This window comes from Panthera leo, chromosome E2 (genome assembly GCF_018350215.1).
Source record: "Panthera leo isolate Ple1 chromosome E2, P.leo_Ple1_pat1.1, whole genome shotgun sequence".
NCBI lineage: Eukaryota > Metazoa > Chordata > Mammalia > Carnivora > Felidae > Panthera > Panthera leo.
The window spans coordinates 1,914,960-1,935,539 of NC_056693.1; the positions used below are offsets into that span (position 1 = coordinate 1,914,960).

The 20,580-nt window shown below is 45.3% G+C and overlaps 1 protein-coding gene across 12 annotated transcripts in view; it reads left to right on the forward strand.

The window, feature by feature from the left end:
* PEG3 (paternally expressed 3) overlaps positions 1-20,580 on the forward strand; it is a 51,906-nt gene that overhangs the window by 23,578 nt on the left and 7,748 nt on the right. For 4 of the 12 annotated variants that reach the window (XM_042917682.1, XM_042917679.1, XM_042917680.1 and 1 more), the window contains 9 exons: positions 52-2,880; positions 6,655-6,797; positions 10,784-10,860; positions 13,127-13,606; positions 14,214-14,303; positions 15,003-15,152; positions 15,237-15,346; positions 19,248-19,350; positions 20,408-20,500. In XM_042917682.1, the coding sequence (XP_042773616.1) occupies positions 13,213-13,606; positions 14,214-14,303; positions 15,003-15,152; positions 15,237-15,346; positions 19,248-19,350; positions 20,408-20,500 (940 nt within the window). In that variant the 5' untranslated portion in view covers positions 52-2,880; positions 6,655-6,797; positions 10,784-10,860; positions 13,127-13,212. The remainder of the gene's footprint in view (positions 1-51; positions 2,881-6,654; positions 6,798-10,783; positions 10,861-13,126; positions 13,607-14,213; positions 14,304-15,002; positions 15,153-15,236; positions 15,347-19,247; positions 19,351-20,407; positions 20,501-20,580) is intronic. The other 8 variants (XM_042917689.1, XM_042917686.1, XM_042917685.1 and 5 more) reach the window with 8 other exon arrangements.

Here is a 20,580-nt window from a genome sequence, read left to right on the forward strand (position 1 = left end):
TGGTATTTGCAAAGTAAATTTGGTATCTCATGTTTTCTTTTCCTTCCCCAGCTTTGCCTTCTTGAGCTCCTATCCTTCTCAGAGACACCTGGCCAGAGGAAGAGGAACTAGGTCCAAACACTAGGTGGTCGGGTCCAGGTCCAGGTGAGTTGAATTCCCTTCTCACACTGCCACACTCATCCTTAGAGTGAACACATTCTTCTTCATCCTGACACTTTTCTACTGCATACGTGTTCCATACAGCCATGCAAGTACCCGTTTGTGCTCTCTGAAAACTCACAGACTCTTCCGGTGAATTGCGTGTTTGCCAGAAATTCTCCTTGGCCTCATGCTATGCTTTTCAGTTTCCTTCATTCCGCCCCCCCCCCACCCCCACCCAACACTCAGTTGTACTTTCAGGCCTACTCTTTCTCTCTTGTTGGGTGATTAGAGAAGCATGAGAGGTCCATCGGTTCTTCTAGCAAACATGGCCTAGAGTGGGAAAAGAAGTGTATTCCTGGAGCTCATAGTCTATTGGTTAATGAAAGACGCTGAAAAAATAATTGTACAATTGATGTTTTTGAGAGAGAATATTCACTGTGGACACTTAACCTGAAACAGGCCACATAGGGCCTTTCTGGAAGGCCAGGGAAGCTCAGGCTGAGCACTGAAGAAGTGAGGATGGTAGTGTGTTGTGGCAAGAGTAGTCTGAAGCAGAGGGCACAGGGGCATTTCTGAGGGCTCCAGAGAGAAGAGCCAGAAGTCTAGGATGCCTGGAGCAAAGGAAAGAATTGAGTGGCGTTTGATCAAGGTGGGGAAGAGGTCAGTTGGTGCTGTGTTGTGAAAGGTCTCCCAGTGAGTGGTAAGTATATGGGCTCAATATGAAACACAGTGGGAAACCATTGAGGTGTTTTAGCCATAAAAGTAACATGAGAATCAGATTTGTGTTTTAAAAACACCATCTGTTGTAGAGTTCTGAAGAGGAGGGTGGAAACAGTGGCTGCAGCGATAACCATTTCAGGTCTGGGTGAGAGATGATAGCTTGGATTAGGGTCAGAGCAGGGGGAGAAGTGAAGTAGTTGGATATTAGAGAGCTACTAAGAGACTCAGTCGGCCCCGTACTCTTCTTTCACACCTTGCTGACTGCTTCAGGTCAGGTGCAGTGAATCACATCGTGTGGGGAAGTGAGCAAAATAGCAAAAGTTGTTCATTCCGTCAGCAAACATGGAAACTGCCCACTCTGGGACAGGACCATGCCAGACTTTGTATCTCTGGAAGTGGGTGACATAATCACTGGCCTCAACGTCTGCTGAATGAGAACTGTAGTTAAATGACGAGTAAGAAAACATGCTTACCAACATAGGTGGCTGTGCTGACGGTGTGTTACCATCTGAAGGAAGGCTCATGTGCCATTCAGGTTGGTCCCTGGGAATCATTGGTTTATGCCTGGCCTCAGTGAGTGCCTCAAGTATCCAGTGTCTGGTCCTAAAGCCTGTGGACACTCAGAAACCTTATTTCACGTAAGGACTCATCCTGTGTTAGTAGATCCACATTAATGAAGCTGGGGAAACCTGTGTAAACCCTACTGACATATTAGTTTATGTTGAAAACCGGTGTGACTAAAGTACAATGTTCCTGTTTTCTCCATTCTGGCTTGTTAGCTTATAGTGGGACATAACTACAGCAGGGACCCAAATACTCAAAAGTGTGTATGATCAACAGATTCTCTCCCTGTAGACAGACCTACATGGGAAATGAAACCATAATGAAAAGATTGCTTGGTGAGTATGGAATCAAAATGAGAGAAGGTGAAGGTTCACTAGCACTGGCCTTTAGGTAGCCTAGCGCCAGCATCTGGTTGCAGTGAAGCTCTTGCTAGGTAACTAGGACACCAGAGGTCTCCTATCTCCAGTCCCCTTTGTTCCCAATTTCCACTCAAATTAGGTCTGACCAGAGTAGCCCTTTCCTGTACATCGTTTGTGGCCTATCTTTTCATGTTTTTTTCTTATTTGGGAGAAAAAAAAAATGATCAGCTAATAATTGACGTGAAAATATGGCCAGATTACTCATACTGGCTCAGAAGGCAGTCTCTTTAAAGTAGCTTTATTCGTCTTGAACTATTTGGGGTCTGATCATTAAACTAAAATTCTTAGATACTATTTCCTCTCTTCTGAAATTTCTGGGGAAAGCCCACAAGAATGGACACCAACAAGGAAATTTTGCTGCAGTGTGGTAAGTGCTAAGCCTTTGTGATAGAGGTAAGCCCAGGGTGATGTGGAGATGATCTGCGAAGAGCCATCTAAAAGACCAGAGGGTGGAGGTTGCGGCCAGGATGGTAGGGAGAGTGGTCACTTACTCTTTGCTGACATTGCCATATGAAACTGGCCCCCCAGCAGCCCCTGTTGTCCGTATGCTTCTGTTGGTGATTATTCGAACAAGACCAGACACCTAAGCCTGCAGCAGTGGTTCTCAAGGTATAACTACTGGGGTGCTTATTGGAATGCCTCTTTCCTAGAGAACCACAGGCCTCCTAGATCGTCACATCTAGAGAGGCAGGTACATACTTCACGAGTACCTCAGATGGCTTTTGGCACCCCAAGTTTGAGAACCACCACCCTAGAAGGACTTGAGCTGCGGTGTGTACTTGCAGACTCGGAGAACTTGGGTTGCTGAGGCTGTCAGCACTGGGCGTGTCACCGGGAGGTGAGGTAGGACTGGGGCTGGGGCAGCGCTTACCACGTCATGCTGAAGTAGAGAATGTCGGTCTGCAGAGAGAGGCAGGAGAATGGAGCAAACGAGAAGAGAGAGGAGACCGCACACCATGCTGTCCCCAAGAAACGAAGAAAGTAACTTCCTCGCTTCCTGACTTTAAAGTTCTCAATTCCAGCCCCCTCGGATGAGGTAGGTAGAATGAGTGAGGGGGCTGAATCTAGGTGCACCATGATGAGGGGCCAAAGTAAGTAAGTAGAAATGGGGTCGAAGAAGCTCTCATGGAGCTTCTTTCTCAACTGATGGGATGTGGGGAGCCTGAGGTGAAACAGTGGGGTCACAGGATTTCGTTAGCTCTCCTCATGTGTCCCACTCAATCTTTTCAAGCCTCTGATCTGTGTTCTTTAATTGATTTCTTCCCAATTCATTTGTTTGAGGCCAAAGACACCCCCCCCCCCCCCGCACCTGGTAGCAGGGGTGCCTGATAAATTCCATCCTTGTTTCAGTTACATTAAATGTGAGGCCCATACTTTTGTTTTCTATTCATTTTTTATGAAATAGAGAAGTAAAGTGCTATAAAACATTCAAAGAATGGCGCAAATACTGTGGTAGAAACCACAGTGGCAACACTGTTGTCCAGGCGGCACCACTGTCCTGTAGTTGTAAGTGGTCAGGCTCACAAGCGAAATTTATTCTGCATGAAATGTTTATGATGCATATAACATTTCATGGTTAGATGTCTAGTGTATGCAAGAACCGATATTTGGAGGTTAAAGAACGCTAGAAATCCATAAGGCCCTCTGCCCAGGGTAGAGAGAGACTGCTTTCTGTCATTCATCTCCTCTCTTTCCTTCCTCTTGGAATTGGTGGTCTTGGCCCCTAGGACCAGGGCTTGGTCCCTTTGTGTCTCCACCTTTGCCTTTGTCTGCCAAATGTGGTCAGACCTTTTAAGATCCTGCCCTTGGCCGCTACTCAACCCACACAGGGATCTGTACTCCAGAGAGCAGAAGGAAATGCGGAAATTTGAGTAGGGGTATGCGAGGGTCCACCTCCAAGTCAGGAAATGAAGGTGATGGGTTTGCCATGTGGCCAGAATTCAGTTTGAACTATGAGGCCAGAGGGGAGGGCCTGGATGTGGAGCACCATCAAGTGATACAGGCAGCGAGTGGAGGGTGCCATGGGAGCAGTGGGAGGCGGCCAGAGGGGAAGATGAAGTGTCCTCGTAAGCAGGGGCCACATCCTGGGACCACCACAGCAGAGGGCATGCTGCTTAGCAGCAGTAGGCAGAAAGGGAAAGGGAAGACCAACAGAAATTGAATTTATTTTGAATTTTATATTCAAAAATTTGTTTCTAATTATAAACTTAGAATAACATTTGAAATTAAAATGAAAAAAGAAGTAGTATCTTTTATTGTTTATTTTTTTATTTTCCCCCTTTTATGAATAATCTATACAAGTTTATATGGAAATTTTCTTCTGGCTTAATTTATATATATTTCCGTATGTTTAAATATCCTTGTAGTTGTTTGCTCTTGTGTGTTTGTTTTTTTAGCACAATGAGATCATACCCAGTTCATTAACATTTCAAACTCAAGCTATAAGAGTGAAGTTCCTGGGATGTGAGACAGTAGTTGGTGGGCGGGGAGAAGGTGTCATATGTATGCACACATACTACTTAGTAGCTATTTAGCACTATCTACAAGAATTTCCATATAAATACACTTCCATCTATAGGTTTGCTTTCTAAAAACTGCCTTATTCCATTGTGTGGATATTTCCATCATTTTCTATGTGCATATAAATAGGTATACATGTAAATGCCACGTATGCTGTACAATTTTATGCCCCATTATTTTCATTTAATGCTTTAAAGGTTTTTTCACGTTAGTGGTTTCACCGAGTTTAAATAAACCAGTGTACCTGTAGAATGGAATATTATGTGGCCTTCAGAATGATGTAGATCTATATGTACTAATATAGAAAGGTAACCATCATAAATTACTAGGTTTTAAAACACATACACAAGGGACGCCTGGCTGGCAGGGTCGGCAGAGCACACGAGTCTTGATTTTGGGGTTGTGAGTTCCAGCCCCACATTGGGCATAAAGTTTACTGAAAAAAATAAAAGTTAAAAGCACACACATGCAGAACACCTAATGTGATCTCATTTGGGTAAAAATTTGATGCTACTCTACATATGGATGTCAAAAGGTTTAGTATAGCAACAGATTTGATCAGTGGATGTGGCTTGTGGTTTTTACATTAAATATTTTGTAATGTTTGAATGTTGTATTATCTTTTATGTTTGCAATCAGAAAATAATGTTAAAAAACTTCTTGAAAGCATGACTTAATGGCTACATAGCATTCTATTAAAGATTTTTATGTTTTCATTCCTTCCTGTTTGATGAAAATTTTGGAGGAATGCTGTTTTTTGAGGGCACTGATTTATTTTAATGAGAGCAAAGTAGATTATTGGCCTTTGTGGCCTTAGGCTTCCAGTGATGCGTTGTTGAAATACAGAATTGCTTGGCAGGAGGCCAGACCCCAGCACTGGTTTGTGGTGCTTTCCTAATGCCAGAGGCTGTCCCAACCTTCTTGGAAATGCATGCTTGAATAACTGGTCAGAAATTAAAGTATTGGCCATCCCCTCTCATCACTTTTGTTAAAATTATTCTTTACCACTTAGTCCTCAGAGAGTTCATAGTTTGTATTTAAACAGTTAATGCTCTTTTTGATTTAAAGACCTTTCTTTATTGTAAACTAAATCCCATGTGTGTGTACACTTTCACGCAAGTCAGGTTTTGGACTGTGTTAGCTCGGTTAAGTGTATTTGTCTTGACACTTGAGTCATTGTGTTGGAAAGAATGCTGTACGTTTCCATATGTTTGGGTCATTTTACAGACAACACATTGCCCCCACCACATACATACCTTATTCAGGATTGTCCTGATAGTTTTGTACCTTTATTCTTTAGAGGAACTGGATTCTCAGTTTATCAAAGCTTCCCATCCTTTCATTGGATTTTAATGTATGTTCAAGGAAGGATTGACAACAATTTCCACATTCCCATCCAAAAACATATGTCTTCACATATTCAGGATTTGTGTTATGTCCTAGACATTTAAAAAAATTTTGTTTGGAGTTGCAGATAGTTTGAATTTATTAATGAGAATTTATTTATTTTGCTATTAATGGGATTCTTTTCTTGTATTTAGTGACAAGGTTTTTTAGCTCAAAATAATGCTTTTTCCACATTATGCTTTTCGTTTCTTCTTCAGTTGTGTTAGCCAGGTTTTTCCAGAATAGTGTTGCATGGTGGTTGTGGTGGAGGTCCTCCCTTTCTGGCCCCCACTTTTAGTTGGAATACCTTTAGCGTTTAATATGCTTGCTTGCTTTTATTTGAGATAAATCTCTGTTGTTCATAGGTGGCCTCCTAGTTGTACTCTTTGCTAAAAACACTATAAGGAGAGGCTGTTGAAGTTTGCAAATGCTTTTTAACACGAAACAGTGCTCACAGGATCCCTTTCCCCTTATAATCCATCGTATAGAACAGTCCCCTGGAATTGGGATATCTTCCTTTGTATTACTGGAATGGGCTAGACTTTTCTAGATTGGATTTATTAAACATTTTTGCATCTAAGTGCAAAAAACTGTTTATTGAACACCTATGTGCCAGTCCTGTGAGATAAAAATACAATGGTGGAAAAAGGCAACAGAGGCTTTGCCCTCAGAGACTTTGGGTTTAAGTGCAGGCACTCTCAGTTCTACTAGGTTCACGCATCTTCAGGCACATCTCTGATCAGATGGGTAAATTGTTACTGTTGGCCTTTCTGGTCTGTCCTTGGACAGGCTACCCCCTTAGCCCCAACGTTTCATGCGATCGTATCAGACAAACATTTACTCAGCTCCTTTGTGATGCTTTCGTCTCAGCTACCTCCAAACCTGTATCTTCTGTTTTCTTCAGCGGTAGGCGTGGCTGTTGCCATGGAGGCAGAAGCTGGACTGGGGAAGTGGGGGCGAAGTGGGTAGAGCAGTTATGCTTTTGATTGGCCAGAGGCGCTGTCACAGGACGAGTTCACCTGAGATCTGGGTCTTCCTGAGGGTAAGGTGAGTATGGGACCCTGGCAAGTACTAGCACAGCACATCTGGCCCCACTCTGAGTTGCCCTTTGGTCTGTAAACAGAGTGAGTAAGGGGTAAAGGTTGGGTCACTTGGCCAGGATGGCACCTAACCTCATCTCACAAGACTCACCTGCTGTCCGGTACCGCTGTAGGAGTATGTCGATCAGTGTCTCCTTTTCCGGAGTTTGACTCTTGAGACAGGATCTGTGCCCCGTGTTAGGACCGTAGTTATACAAGAACACGTTAGCAACATAACACTTTTCTGACATGTGCTTGTCCCTTCCCATGGCTCCATGTGTAAAATGGCGTCACCTGCCATCATTTACTGCAGCAGCTCTTTAGTGATGCATGTGTTACCTTTTATAAACTGGAAATTAGGTGTATATATAAGGACTTTATTGTAGTGGGCACCTGACTTTTTAGCTTTTTTTTTTCTTACTAATATTTTACTTACTTGATTGTCCTTAAGTGGAACCTTGCTGGTTCAAAAGGAATGGGCATTTTTAATGTTTTTAAAACATAGGCTGAAATGGCATCCAGAATTATGGTTCATGCCTGCACCAGCCAGCTTCTCACCAACATCAGTTTTTCTTTTTGATTATTTTTGAAATATCTGCCCATTTGATAGGCCAAAAAGGTGTTCACTGTAATATTTCACATTTCTTTGATTCCGATGTGACTGTTGGAACTTATCACTAATTTTATGAACTGTATTTTTTATTTTCACGGGTAGACATTTCTCTTATTGCTTTCTAAGAGCTTCTCACATTTGAGATATTAACTGTTGTCTATGTTGCAGAATATTTTCCCCCTCTTCTTCTGGTTTGTTTTTATTTTGGTTGCATCTTATAGCACAGAAAATTTGTACCCATTTTTATTTTCCCATCTGCTGAGTAGTGAGTGAGTGGTCTTTTGGTGGGCTCTGGCATTGGAATTATGCTTGGGCCTTCTCCTCCCTGTCCCTGTTCTTTGCTGTTGCACACAGTGCCTCTCTGAACACACTTGAGATCTGTACCTCTGTGCACATGGGCAGAAAGGTCTATCAGTTAGATTTCAGAATCCCTAGCTTAGGGGATGACCTTACAATTATGTATTAATAATTGCTGGAGATCTGGGGAGTATATTCAACTTATAGCTGCAATTTCCTTATGTGATTCTTGGTTTCACAAGTTCCAGACTTGATTCTTTGGGGGTTTCTAAATTGCCTGCCATCTGGTTTAGGATATGACCTTGGACTCCAGCAGGGTGGGATAGGCAGGGAAGGGAGGATACCCCCTCAGTGTTAAGGTGTCAGGGTTGCGTGAACCCACTCAGTGGGCAGCACAGTCTCTAAGGCCTCTACTAGTGCTTTTGTTTATTGTTTTTGTTTTAACTTTGAATTTATTTTTTTGACTAGGTAATACATGCTCATGGTAAAAAATAAATAAATAAAAACAAAAAACAAAAGGAGACTATACAGTGAAAAAGTAAGTTTCCTTCCCTTCTTTCCCTGGCCCCCAGTTCCCTTCCCCAGGGGTGATCACTATTAATCACTATTACTAGTCTCCTATATATTCTTACAGAAATTGTCTAAGTAAATACGTCTGTTTTTATAGTTTCTTAGAATGCTGTACACATTTTCGTGTCCCATTTTGCACTTAACTACGTTAGAGGTCATCTTATATCCATTTATTTACAATTGGCTCATTATTTTAAAAGGTTTCATAATCATTATATGAATATGTACTATATTTTGTGCATTGTCAGCACTATTCAGTGACTATATTCTTGGACATATGTGATTACGTATTTCTGGAATAAATTCATGGAAATAGAATTTATAGGACAGGGTGTGTACATTTAAAATTTCAAGAAGTTATCCAAATTGCCCTCCATAAAATCTCCATTGCCATAACCATTATGTGAGTACGCCCATTTCTTTTTCATACAGATACTTACATTGTCCATTTTTACAATTACTCTGTTCTCAAAGTCCTTTTTTACTCTCAGATCTGAAATGAACTTCCTCTGCAGTTGTGGGAAGGAGTTGTTAGGGCCTGATTCTTTTTTTTAAGTTTTTCCTGTTAAATTAAAAAAAATATATATATATGTATATGTATATATATATATATATATATATACACACACATATATATATATATGTATATGCATATATATATATATATATATATATATACATATATATGTATAATGTTCTTGCTGACCACAGGCTGTTCTGTTGCCCTTGTTAGAAAATCTTGAGCACATTTAAAGAACATCAAATTTGTTTACTCTAGTCCTGAATTTCTTGAGAAAAGAAATGAGTGAATTTTTGGTGTAGAAGTTGGCGTGTACCTTGTGATCGAATTCTTAAGGGCGTTCAAACGGTCATATTATTAATGAGTAAGATGTCCTCCATCTCTTTTCTGTGCTCTGGAAGGGTTTTTATAACATGGTGAACTCATTGCTCATGGAACTTTTATGGAAGTTGCTCCTTAAATTATTTCATCTTTTTAAATTTCTTCCCTAGATTTTCCTCTGCTTTCTGAGTCAGGTTTGCCTGCCTGTATTTTCTTAGAAAAATTATTGATTCTCTGCCAAACCTTTTCATCCTACAGTTACTGTATGTAGTTTTCACCTGCTGGTGGTTTATGCTTCAAATATATGTGTACTGGGAGGAAAAATTACCATAGTAAACAAGTACATATTTGAAGTTAAAGTTGTCCTTAATAGCTCTCAATTTTATCATCTAGTTAGAAGAGCCCTTTCCTGCTCCATAATTCTAAAAAGTAATCTTTTATTTATTTTATTTTGATTTTAGTTTTAGCATTTTTATGTATGGTATGACCTTCTCCCCCCAAGTGAAAGATTGGCTAGTTTTCCTACCACCATTTACTGAAGTAATGTGTGCCTTCCTTACTAGTTTGTAAATGCCACGTTTCATGCCACTGCCGGATACTTGACTACGTGTGGTCAACTTAGACCACAATTCCTAAGAGAATCCACTTTCTTGTCATAAGTTACAAGTGGGTCTTTTTGTTGTTTTATTTCTTAGGTTTTGATGGTGTAAACAACCATCATTGTTATTTCTATGTAGTCTTTCTCCTTCAGGCATATTATAAAAGAACTTTCTTACCATGAGATTACGTGAAAATATTTCTTAAATTTTGTGTATGGATTGTTGGTCTTTTGATATGTGAATTTTCAAAATATTGACCAAATGGAACTCTTCCAGGTCAACTTTGGAACCATCGCCAAGTTCCCCAACATTAATATTCTTTGAAGTTCCATTAAATTATATAGATTAACTTGGGGGAGGTTTTAGAGCTTTAATATGCCAGATCCATACATCTCCCATGATTATTCTATGTCTCTCCATTTACTGCCTTTTATTATTATAATTTGTAATCTTATTCATGTGGATGGTGTTGTCTTTCATTAAATCTTTTCTGTCTTTATAATGGCAGTTCTCTTCCCACTATTTAAAATTTTTAATTGCTGATACATATTTAGGGAGCATGTTGTAAGTGATTTTCTTATTAAATTATTGTCAGGTCTGCTTCATTGATTCACAAAATCTGAGTGAATGCTCTTACATAAAAGAGAATGATAGTTTTAGATCTTTCTTTATGCCTCACATTTTTCTTGCCTCATTGTAATTGGCTGGAACTCTGAAGAATAGTGTTCAACAGGGATAGTGCCAGAGATTTTTGTCTGCTTTTATAACTGAATTTGATCTGTGGTTTGTTAATGCTAGTTTTGTACTGGCTTTTTAAATTATTCTGATTTCATAAAGACAATGGGAAGGCTTTCTATTTCTCTTTGGTTGGTTTATGACCTGGGAATTGGCCTTTTCTTGAAGGCGATATATAAGTCCTCACCTCTAATGCTATCTGAATTCACAGCCATTTGGAGAATTAATTCTCTGACACTCTTTTTACATTTCTTCCATGTTTATTTGTCCATATATTTTTGTCTTTAAAATGTCTGCAGGTCCCTGGTATTTTGACTCTGTTCCCGTGGAGAGCTGCTTGTTCTGAAGTTCTGGAAAGGATCCTCTTCCCAAACAGGTGATTTACATACCTGAAGGTATCCTGTCACCTCTGAGAAGTTGCACTAGCGTCTTCTAGGGGACTGGAGTTTCCTCTGGGATATGAATGCCAAAGAGCAGTCTTGGGCTTCCTGCCCTTTCATCTTTGCCATTCAGGCCTGCTGGGTTTGAGAGCTCTGCCTTGTCAGGGGCAGTCTCTCTGTCCCTCTTAGCCAAGCATCACTCTAGTCGTCAGAGCCTGGATACTTGTCCTTTTCCTTCCCTGGCTTTGGAAGTCTTCTGCCTGGCAGGGTGCCATCTCATGCCCTCCCCTCTGTTGTCACCTGTCCTCAAGGAGGGCAGGGCAGACAGGGAGGCAGTGCTTGATTGCTGAGGGTCTTCCTGATGGACGTGTGTGTGTGTGTGTGTGTGTGTGTGTGTGTGCGCGCGCGCGCGAGTGCGTGTGTGTGCTGATGCTTCAGAGGACAGCGGTGGGAGAGAGCATGGGTGGGGGTGGTGTTTGTGCGTGAGCAGAACCGAAGCCCATCACTGCAGGGGGGAAAAGGGCATGGCAGAGTTTGCTACATTTATTCCCAAATGATAAATGAAACACCTTGTTTTCTCTTTAAACATTAAAGAAAGAACTTTAATTTTAAACTTACTGGTTTTCCATTTAAAACAAAAGCATAGAATTTTTGCTGCATATTGTTTTGTTCTTCCTTGGAAGTAAAGCCAGAAGTACAAAACTGTCAGGTGAATTAATTCACCCACCCAAACCTAAATTTCTTTCCCATATTGCCTACCTTCTTGTACCATTTGTGGCTGTCCACAGAGGGAGATGGTTTAGGTAACGGGAAATGTATAGCCTTAATTGGTTATGTTAGAAAAAAGATGAAAATCAGCTTTTAAACTCAGTCTAAGAGGTTTTTCTAAAAAGAAGGGGCAGATAATAAAAAGACAACTAGGGAAATAAATGCAGCAATACGGAGGATTATCAAAGCTGGTTCTTTCCTAGAGGGGTTGATAGAAAAGTGGGCAGGTGAGGGTGGGTGACACACCAGAATGTTCTTTGGAAGCAGGGGCATAGAGGTTAATCCAGGATGTTCTCTCTCCCCAGAAACTTAGCTGTGCTTCTTCAGCCATGTGATAATGCGTGCCTACATCTAAAACTTATTTTATTTATTTATTTATTTATTTATTTATTTATTTATTTATTTTTAAAGTTCTATTTATTTTGAGAAAGAGACAGCATGAGCAGGGGAGGGGCAGAGAGAGAGAGGGAGAGAGAGAAAAAATTCCAAGAAGGCTCAATGCTGTCAGCACAGAGCACCATGCGGGGCTCAAACTCACGAAACTGTGAGATCATGACCTGAGCCGACACTAAGAGCTGGATGCTTAACCAACTGAGCCATCCAGATGCCCCTAAAACCAGTTTTTAAATGGGTTTATGTCTGTTAATTTCAATCTGTTCTACCATTGTTGGTACCTGACTTTGTGCCAGGCAGACACTAGAGGATACAAGTCTGGAAAAGTGAGTCTCTAATCCCTCAAGTAGAGTTTATAGTTTAGGCTGCAGAGAGGGGCAAGTTAACTGCAGCATTTAAAAATACATGTGAGGAGTGCTTGCAACACCTGAGAGATGGATAGTGCAGCTCGGGAGACCTATCGGAGGAGGTGGTGTTAGCAGAGCCCGAGGCTGGGGTTCAGGACAGGCACTTGTCAGAAGGGTGTGCGGTGCCGAGGGAAGGGGTCCTGAGCAGACCTGCAGACTCTGCCACTCTGGCCAGTAGAACTTTCCACAGTGATAGAGATGTTCAGAAATCACCAGAAATGGTAGGTTTGGCCCTCATTCCCTGTATCCCCTTTTCCATTTTTGCTGAGAACAAAAATCAACCTCCACTTTTAGTAATGCCTGGCACCTTGAGCATTGTGGGCATTGGGTTGGTAGGCCTTTTAGGTATATTAGCTTATTTAATCTCACAGTTTTAAAAGGGTTGAGGGCTGTTGTTCCTTGGTGTAGATAAGGGGACAGACTCCAGGACGTTGAGTAGTTGCCCACAGTCATGACACCCGTTAGTAGCAGAGGTGACTCTCAAACAGGTTTGATGGTGCCCAGAGGTCATGCTTGTTACCCCTGTGGGAAGCTGTGTTTGTGTGCTGCGCATGCATCTGTGTATTGCGAGTGTGTGCATCTCTGCCCCCGTGGTTTGTTCACAAAGCGTTGTTGATGCCCGTGTAGGGCAGCCCCACACTGCTGCCTGATCCTCAACTTCTGGGACATGTGTGTATCTCCTTACGATCTACAGGTCCCTGAGTGCTGACTGTCACAGCCTGCCGCGTCTTTCCTGTTGACTCATGTTTGGTTCCTCCAGTGAAAATCTCACTTAGAAAAATGCTGCCTCCAAAGTACTTGTCTGCCACCAAACCGAAGAAGTCTTGGGCTCCAGATGTGCATGAGCTAGACAGTGACTTGACTAAGGAGCCGGATGCCACCGTAAGAGAAGGTGCAACTGACCCTGAATTCTTTCATCAGAGGTTTCGGAATTTCCTCTACGTGGAATTTGTTGGGCCTCGGAAGACACTGTTTAAACTCCGAAACCTCTGCCTCGATTGGCTCCAGCCAGAGACTCGCACCAAGGAGGAGATTATCGAGCTCTTGGTCCTTGAGCAGTACCTGACCATCCTTCCAGAAAAGATCAAGCCTTGGGTGCGGGCAAAAAAGCCCGAGAACTGTGAGAAGCTAGTCACTCTGCTGGAAAATTACAAGGAGATGTATGAACCAGGAGGTGAGGCACGGTGGAGGCTGTCGGGGAGCCGTGATCTCTCTGGGGTTCACAGCCGCAGCACCACTGGTAGTCGAGGCCAGGTCACTCTCTTCGTGGGGTGCCAGCCTGTCATAGGATATGCAGTGACACACCCCTGGCCCCTCTCTACTACCCACAGGATGCCGGTTGCACCCCCTCCCCAGCTGTGACAGCCAGACGTGATGTTACCACCTGTCCCCGGGGAGTAGAGTGCCCCAGTTAAGAACCGCCGCCTTAAGGTGGTGTGGGTAGGAAAGGCACGCCTCAGTGAGGGCCTCTGTGAGGAACTGACAAGCCTCTGTGCACCTCACAACCCTGGCCTGGGCTCCTTTTCATGACACGAAGGGTGTGTTACCCCAGAGAGCTGTGCGTGGCTGCTATGTGGAGAGGAGGTGAGGGCGGTCGCAGCCACGTAGCCTGCCCAGGCGTGGTAGGAAGCTGAGGAATGTGGGGATCAGATCGCTCCAGCTTCCCGGGGAGGCAGGGGGCTGCACGGTTGGGGCAAGGGCAGACTCCACTCGGGGGAGCTATTTTGAGAACACAGGCGAGAGGTGATAGAGCATTAAGTCAGTGTCTGGTGTCCTCTCAGATGACAACAACAGTGACCTGCGCAGCGAAGACAGCATGAGCCGGAAGGGAGCAGAGTCCCCACCGCCACGTTCTGCGTCATCATTCTGCAGTGAGTAACTGTGTCAGGTCACGCCATTGGGGCAGACTTGGGCCCAGCTTCCCCGGCTACCAGCTCCGCCCATTGCCCAGAAGTGCATGGTGGGCCTGGCACCATCAGTGGAGACAGCGGTGCAGATCTGAGGGGAAGGGCAGTTGATGATGGAATGAGACATTTTTATATCCAAGCAGACACCAGTGTCTGGTGTGAAATACAATTTTTTTTTTAAATAATGAGCAAGTATTTGAAGCTGTTTGAAATTGGCCCAGGAGGGGCAGAGTTCATCACTACTTTGCCTCTAAAACCTGTTTTAAGGTCCTTCAAGAACTTGTAAAAAGGAAGCTTGCTTTTGGGAGGGCATGTGTTTTGTCTCTTTGGAGCAGGGTCATGTGCACATTGAGACTGGCGGGCGGGTCTGAAGTCATGGTCCAGAGTGTGGGGCTGATGGTGTGGCAGCCAGCAAACAACAGAAGTGTCTGCAGGGGCCGGCCTCTAAACCACGCTGTGGCGCTTGCTTTGCCGTCCGTGGCACTTGGGCAAAGCCTCCAGAAGTGGTGTTCTGGGTCCAGGGTAATCAAAAGAGCCCAGGTCGTGCATGGGAGTCTGGAGACCTCAGTGTGGGATCCATCTCCTCAAGGGAGGAGGGGGATTAGGGCCCCCATCCTGCGTGGCCCAGAACCGTGTTAACTCCTCCATGTCTGGCTTTCTCAGGTGACCGGGACCGGGACTGGGACCAGGAGTGGGACCGGGAGCGAGACCGGGACTGGGATCTGGACTGGGACCGGGACCGGGAGCGGAGAGGCAGGAGCAGAGACCTGGGGTCTCGGGACCGCTGGCCATACCCCAGGAACCCCAGAGGCAGTATGTCCCATGCTCGGACTTCCCTGGTGGGCGTGCAGGGCCACACCACACCCTGTCCCTCTGTGACGCCTTGTCTCTTCCCAGGACTTCCTCAACGGGACCTTTCCCTTCCTCTGATGGAGAAAACAACTTTTGCGACAGAAAGAGAACGCAAACGTAGGGATTCTGTGATGGATTATGAGTCAAGATCCCAGGTATGCTTAGGTCTCCTCTCTTTCTGGAAAGGCCATCTTCATTTCATGGCAGAGAGGCCTTTCTTTCCCAGGAGGGTATGCTCATCCACCCTTAGAATCCCACCTGGGTGCGCAGAGGGGCACTTCTGCCCTGCATGGAGCCCAGGCCTGTCCGCAGAGGTGGCAAGTGGCTGGGGTGACTCCTGCTTACTTTCTGATTGACCCACATTGTCAGAGGAGCACTTTGCCATCCCACACCTGTGGCATGTGGTACGTCGGTCACGTCAGTGGTTCCCTATGGAGCCAGGGAAGCAGAACCATTGCAGGGGTCTTTCTGGCCCACTGCAGGGAACCAGGGAGGCTGTACATCCACACGGCACACAGGCAAGAGAGAGCGAAGGCTCTGGAGCCAGCGAGGGCTGGGTGTGAGGCCCAGCTCTGCCACCTGCTAGGTGTGCAGCCTTGGACCATTTGCTTGACTAAGCTGAGCCTCAGTTTCCTCATTTGAAGAATGGATGCAGTGATTGGGTCAGCGGGCTGCTGTGAGGAGTGAGTGTGATTCATGTGTATCCAAGAAGGGCTTAATGTGATGCCTGGCATGCGGTCGGCACCGCCTGCGTGTCGGCAGTTCTGGCAGTAGTTTTAGGAGGCGGTATGCTGGGGAGATCAGTGGAGGGGAAAAGGCCTTGGGATCTGGGCTGACCTGTATGGAGTAGGGTCACTCGTGACCCAGCATTCTGAAGGGGAGCCGCAGCGTGGAAAGGGCTTTGAGAGGAAGGGGAGCCGAGTGCGAGGAGCCTGCATCTCCTTTTAGCACTAAGGACCTCGCCCAGGTCAGGGAGTGCCATGGTGTCTGAGGTTGTCTGGGTCCCCACATGCCCTGGAAACTTCAAGCCTTAACGACAGAGTGGAATTCAGCAGTCCCACAAATAAGCCTTCGTGGGATGCTCGTTCCGCAGAGCTCTGGGAAGGAAAAATTGAGCGCTGGGAAGCAGTTGTCCCAGTGGTTTGGATTTGGATCTGAAAGGAAGCATCTTGAAGGCAGTAACCCTTGACTTCTGAAGGCCAGGTGAAGGTAGGGTCAGGAGGTCTCCGGCGAAGGCCCGGGGACAGGAACCAGACAGAAAACCAGACAGGCCGGAACCCCGAGGGCAAAATTGCTGAGTCAGCCACAAGGTGGGGTTGGGCCTGGCCACAAGGGTCTTGTGTCCTGCAGCCGAGCAGAGAGCTCAGGTCGGTCCCCAGTGCACTCCTGCAGTGGCACTCAGAAGTTGGCATCAGCCGATGGAAGGCTTCGGATCCCACCCTGAAATCTCTGTCACTGGTCCCCTGTCTGGGAGATAAGCAAGGAATGCAGGTGTGTATGAGAGGGAGGAATCGGCAGTGTCCAGATGCTGGAAGCAGAGCACCCCAAAGCAGCAGTGACAGGGGAAGGGATGCGGAGGAAGGTGGGTAGGGTCGGAGGCGACTGTCCCTCCAGCCCAGATGTCCTTGTCCCTTGTGCCAGGGAAACTAAGTTTGTGACACACTTAGTTTGCTACTAATTTTGTTATCTTATTTGAAGAAACCAAATTGGCCAAAATTTTAGGAATCTAGACAAAAATACTAAACAGACTCACTCTTAAGCTTGATTTTTGACAACAAAAAGGCTCTGTGATACGCCCTTACCTCCGAGAATGTGGTGCGGTGTGCATGCACGGCTTGCAAGCCCTGCTCCGTTCCCACTTGTCTGTAGAGGGATGAGCGATACGAGCCGTTATTTAGGGGGTGTTGAAACAGTCATGAAATAAAGATGAGAGGAGGTTGCTAATTGGCTTTTGTCTTGCTTTGCTCTTTAAATGCCTTTCCTCGACCCCGGTGAGGGTTGGCTCCTGGTCAGTGTAGGCCGAGAGTCTAGCCGCAGCGGGTCACTCCTAACCCGGCGTGCCGGGCTGGCGGCAGGCAGACGAATGGTATCGTGAAGCACCCAGAGAAGGAAGTCCTCATCCTCTTTTAGCGCCGCATGTAACTCTCTGAGCTGCTTGCTCTCCGGGTGTCACCCATTCGAGTGGAACTCGGTGGGCGCTCCTGCAAGTTGAGGTGCCGTTTTGGCTGCAGATACTAAGTGACAAGCCACTATAGGGACGCCCACTTATGGAGATTAACTTTACCTTAAATAAAGCATTGTTTTTCTTTCATAGAACAGCGTAGTTCAAAATTCAGTGTGCTCTTATTTTACTCAGGCAGACGGAAAGAAGAGTGTGAAAAATAACCCTTCCCTTTTGCCTTTGCCCATGGGGTCTCTCAGCACTGGGGACGGTGACCTTTCTGACTCCCTGAGCCTCCCAAGTTCTTGACCTCCTCTGCTCTCTCTGCTAACGCCCCAGGTCAGGAGCCCTGGTTTCCTTCCTCTCACTACGGATGTCCTGTGTCCCTGCTGGCGTAGCAGAATACGCCAGTGCTGGGACTCAGGACATACTGTCGCAAACCTGAGCCTAGTGGAGCTTTGGCTCTTGAGCTTGCCACTGGACAGGGGCTGGGCAACCAGCAAAAATGATGCCAGTTTGCTCTATAGGGTGCCTGTCCCGAGTTTTAGAGCCTCCTGAGCTTCTGTAGCTTGTGCGTCGTTCTAGGCCTACTCAGCCCAGACTCAGAAAGAATTCTAGTTTTGAAACTCTGCTCAGTTTTGGTTGTGGCTTTGCTTTTCATCACTAGATGTTGGGAGTTGCATCAATGAGGCCTTCCTCTAAATCCCAGTGTATGTGCTGGTTTATCTTGTCACGCGTGCCCTCTTGTTTCCTCATTTCACACGGCTGTGTCCGTGCCACTTCCCAGCAAGGAGCTGTAATAAATTCAATATCAAAATGTCTTTACATAGTAGTTTAGTAATTTACATTTTTTTTACGTAATTCTTCTTGATGTTTGAACAACACGTCCCATTGCAGAAAACCCTCACCCGTAATATCGCAAGGTGGGTTGATGCTGACTCTCCCATTTTACAGATGAAGAACCTGAGGCTTAGAAAGATTTCTGTTCCCAAGGTTGCATGGCTCAGAAATGGTACAGTCCTCCTTTGGTCCTTGAGTTTTCCCTGGTTCCAAAACCTGTGGGCTTCCCACGGTGCTATGTCCATCCTTACGTCCATCTCCAGGCCTCAGTGCCGTCCGTGGTCCCTGGGACAACACTTCCCTGAGACTGCTGATGTCCTAGGGCATCAATAAGAAAAGGTACTGTGAGGTCCTGCATAGGAGACTCTTCCGAGTAATTCAGGGACTTGTAAAATGACTTTTAGAGACGTGTTCAGCAGGTGGGAAAGTCAGCTATAAAATGAAGGCATTCAGTGCTTCAGGTTCCATCGGGGTTATTTGGGACATCTCCACACCTGGAAGAGCACAGCATGTACCCATGTTGTGCAGTGAAGGTGAACACAGGACACAGTGGGACCGCGGAGGGAGGCTTAAGTCCCACCTCCTGACCAGACGTCCGCTGAAACACGTTTTCCGTCCCTGCACATGCCACGCGTAGTCCATGTTTGGCCTGTTGAAGCTCTCACACCACCGCCCCCTTTCTCTGTGTCAGAGTCTTCCCACTTAAGGCCCCACTGAAGTTCCTCTACCAAACCCATTTAGCACTGATTATCTGTACCCCACTTTATTGTTTATTGTTCTCTAATTGTTTCATGAGTCTTTTCTCTCCAACCAAATTATAAGCTGCATGAGGGCAAGGAATGTGTGTCATACGTCTTTTGGATCTTCCTCACAGTCTAGCACCAAGGTAGGTACGCAGTAGGTCCGTAGTAAAACTCGCCCTGGATCACTCAGAACCCCAGACACTGTGCGCACTTTCTACATATCTGTGTGTGTAGCGCCCGTGTTGCCAGCATTCTTCTCTCTCGGGCACCCATGGAAGGACTCCATCGAGAGGTCTGTGTTTGGTATTTTAGGATGCCGTGTCATACCAGGACGTTGTGAACCTGACCGAGGACAGGAAGCCTCAGAACCCGATTCAGGACAACATGGAAAACTACAGGAAGCTGCTCTCTCTGGGTAAGCAGAGAGACCCAGTTACTGGAGCTTTTTGTCACCTGACTCTTAAAGCTGTAGGACATTAGACTCCATGTTAATATGTTTGGATTTTAAGGGTGATAAGAAGCCTTTGGAATATTTTAAGCAGAGAAATAAATGATGAGATGTGTTTTTGAGAAATCATTCTGGCTTTGGGTATATTGAGTGTATTGTACAAGGTCATGGAGAATGGGGAGATGGCTCTTGCCACAAGAGTTGGTACTTTTTCTAGAGAGGTGGCAGTGAGGATTTTTAAATACCTACTTAGAATGGGATCCTGAGTTCCAGTTTGGACCTCCCTTGAAGTTGGCTAGCATAGTGGGCAGTTGGCTGGCACTGAGGGGAGAGAGCTTTGCAAGGCAATGGAGCCTCAAGGAGCTCTGGTGTTAGGGGAACAGCTGAGGAAAAGAGTCAAGAAAGAGGAAGAGAATCATGGAAGCCAGTGAAAAAGAGGGTGTCAGGATTTAAGTGTTCATTACAGGAAGGTGAAGACTGAAAAAGGTGCACTGAATTTCAGGACATGTAGTGGTCTCTGTGCAGATTTCTAGGTGGAATCAGGAGAATTAGTTAAAATTCAGGTAATAAGTCATACAGAGAAAGATACCATATGTTTTGACTCTTATGTGGATCCTGAGAAACTTAATAGAAGACCATGGTGGAGGGGAAGGAAGAAAAAAAGTTAGGGAGGGAGCCAAACCATAAGAGACTCTTAAAAACTGAGAATAAACTGAGGGTTGATGGGGGGTGGGAGGGAGGGGAAAATGGGTGATGGGCATTGAGGAGAGCACCTGTTGGGATGAGCACTGGGTATTGTATGGAAACCAATTTGACAACAAACTTCATATTAAAAAATAAAATTCAGGCTAGAATGGGCTGAGGAGTGGACAGTAAGGACATGGGACTGCACATAGAAGACACTCCAGGAGTTGGGCGTGGGCCACCTCCTGTTTAGTGGTTCCTAGGAAGGTAGGCACCATCTTACGGTGATGAGTCTTGTGCCCAGCTTGAGCATAAGCTGTCATATCATTCTTGTGAACAGGGGTTCAGCTTGCGGAAGACGACGGCCACTCCCACATGACACAGGGCCATTCATCGAGGTCAAAGAGAAGTGCCTACCCAAGCACCAGTCGAGGTAAGCACGAGGCAGGTTGTACCTAGTGGCCATTTGAGTTAATGAGATGGGAGCCGTACATACGTATTGGTAGACCTGTT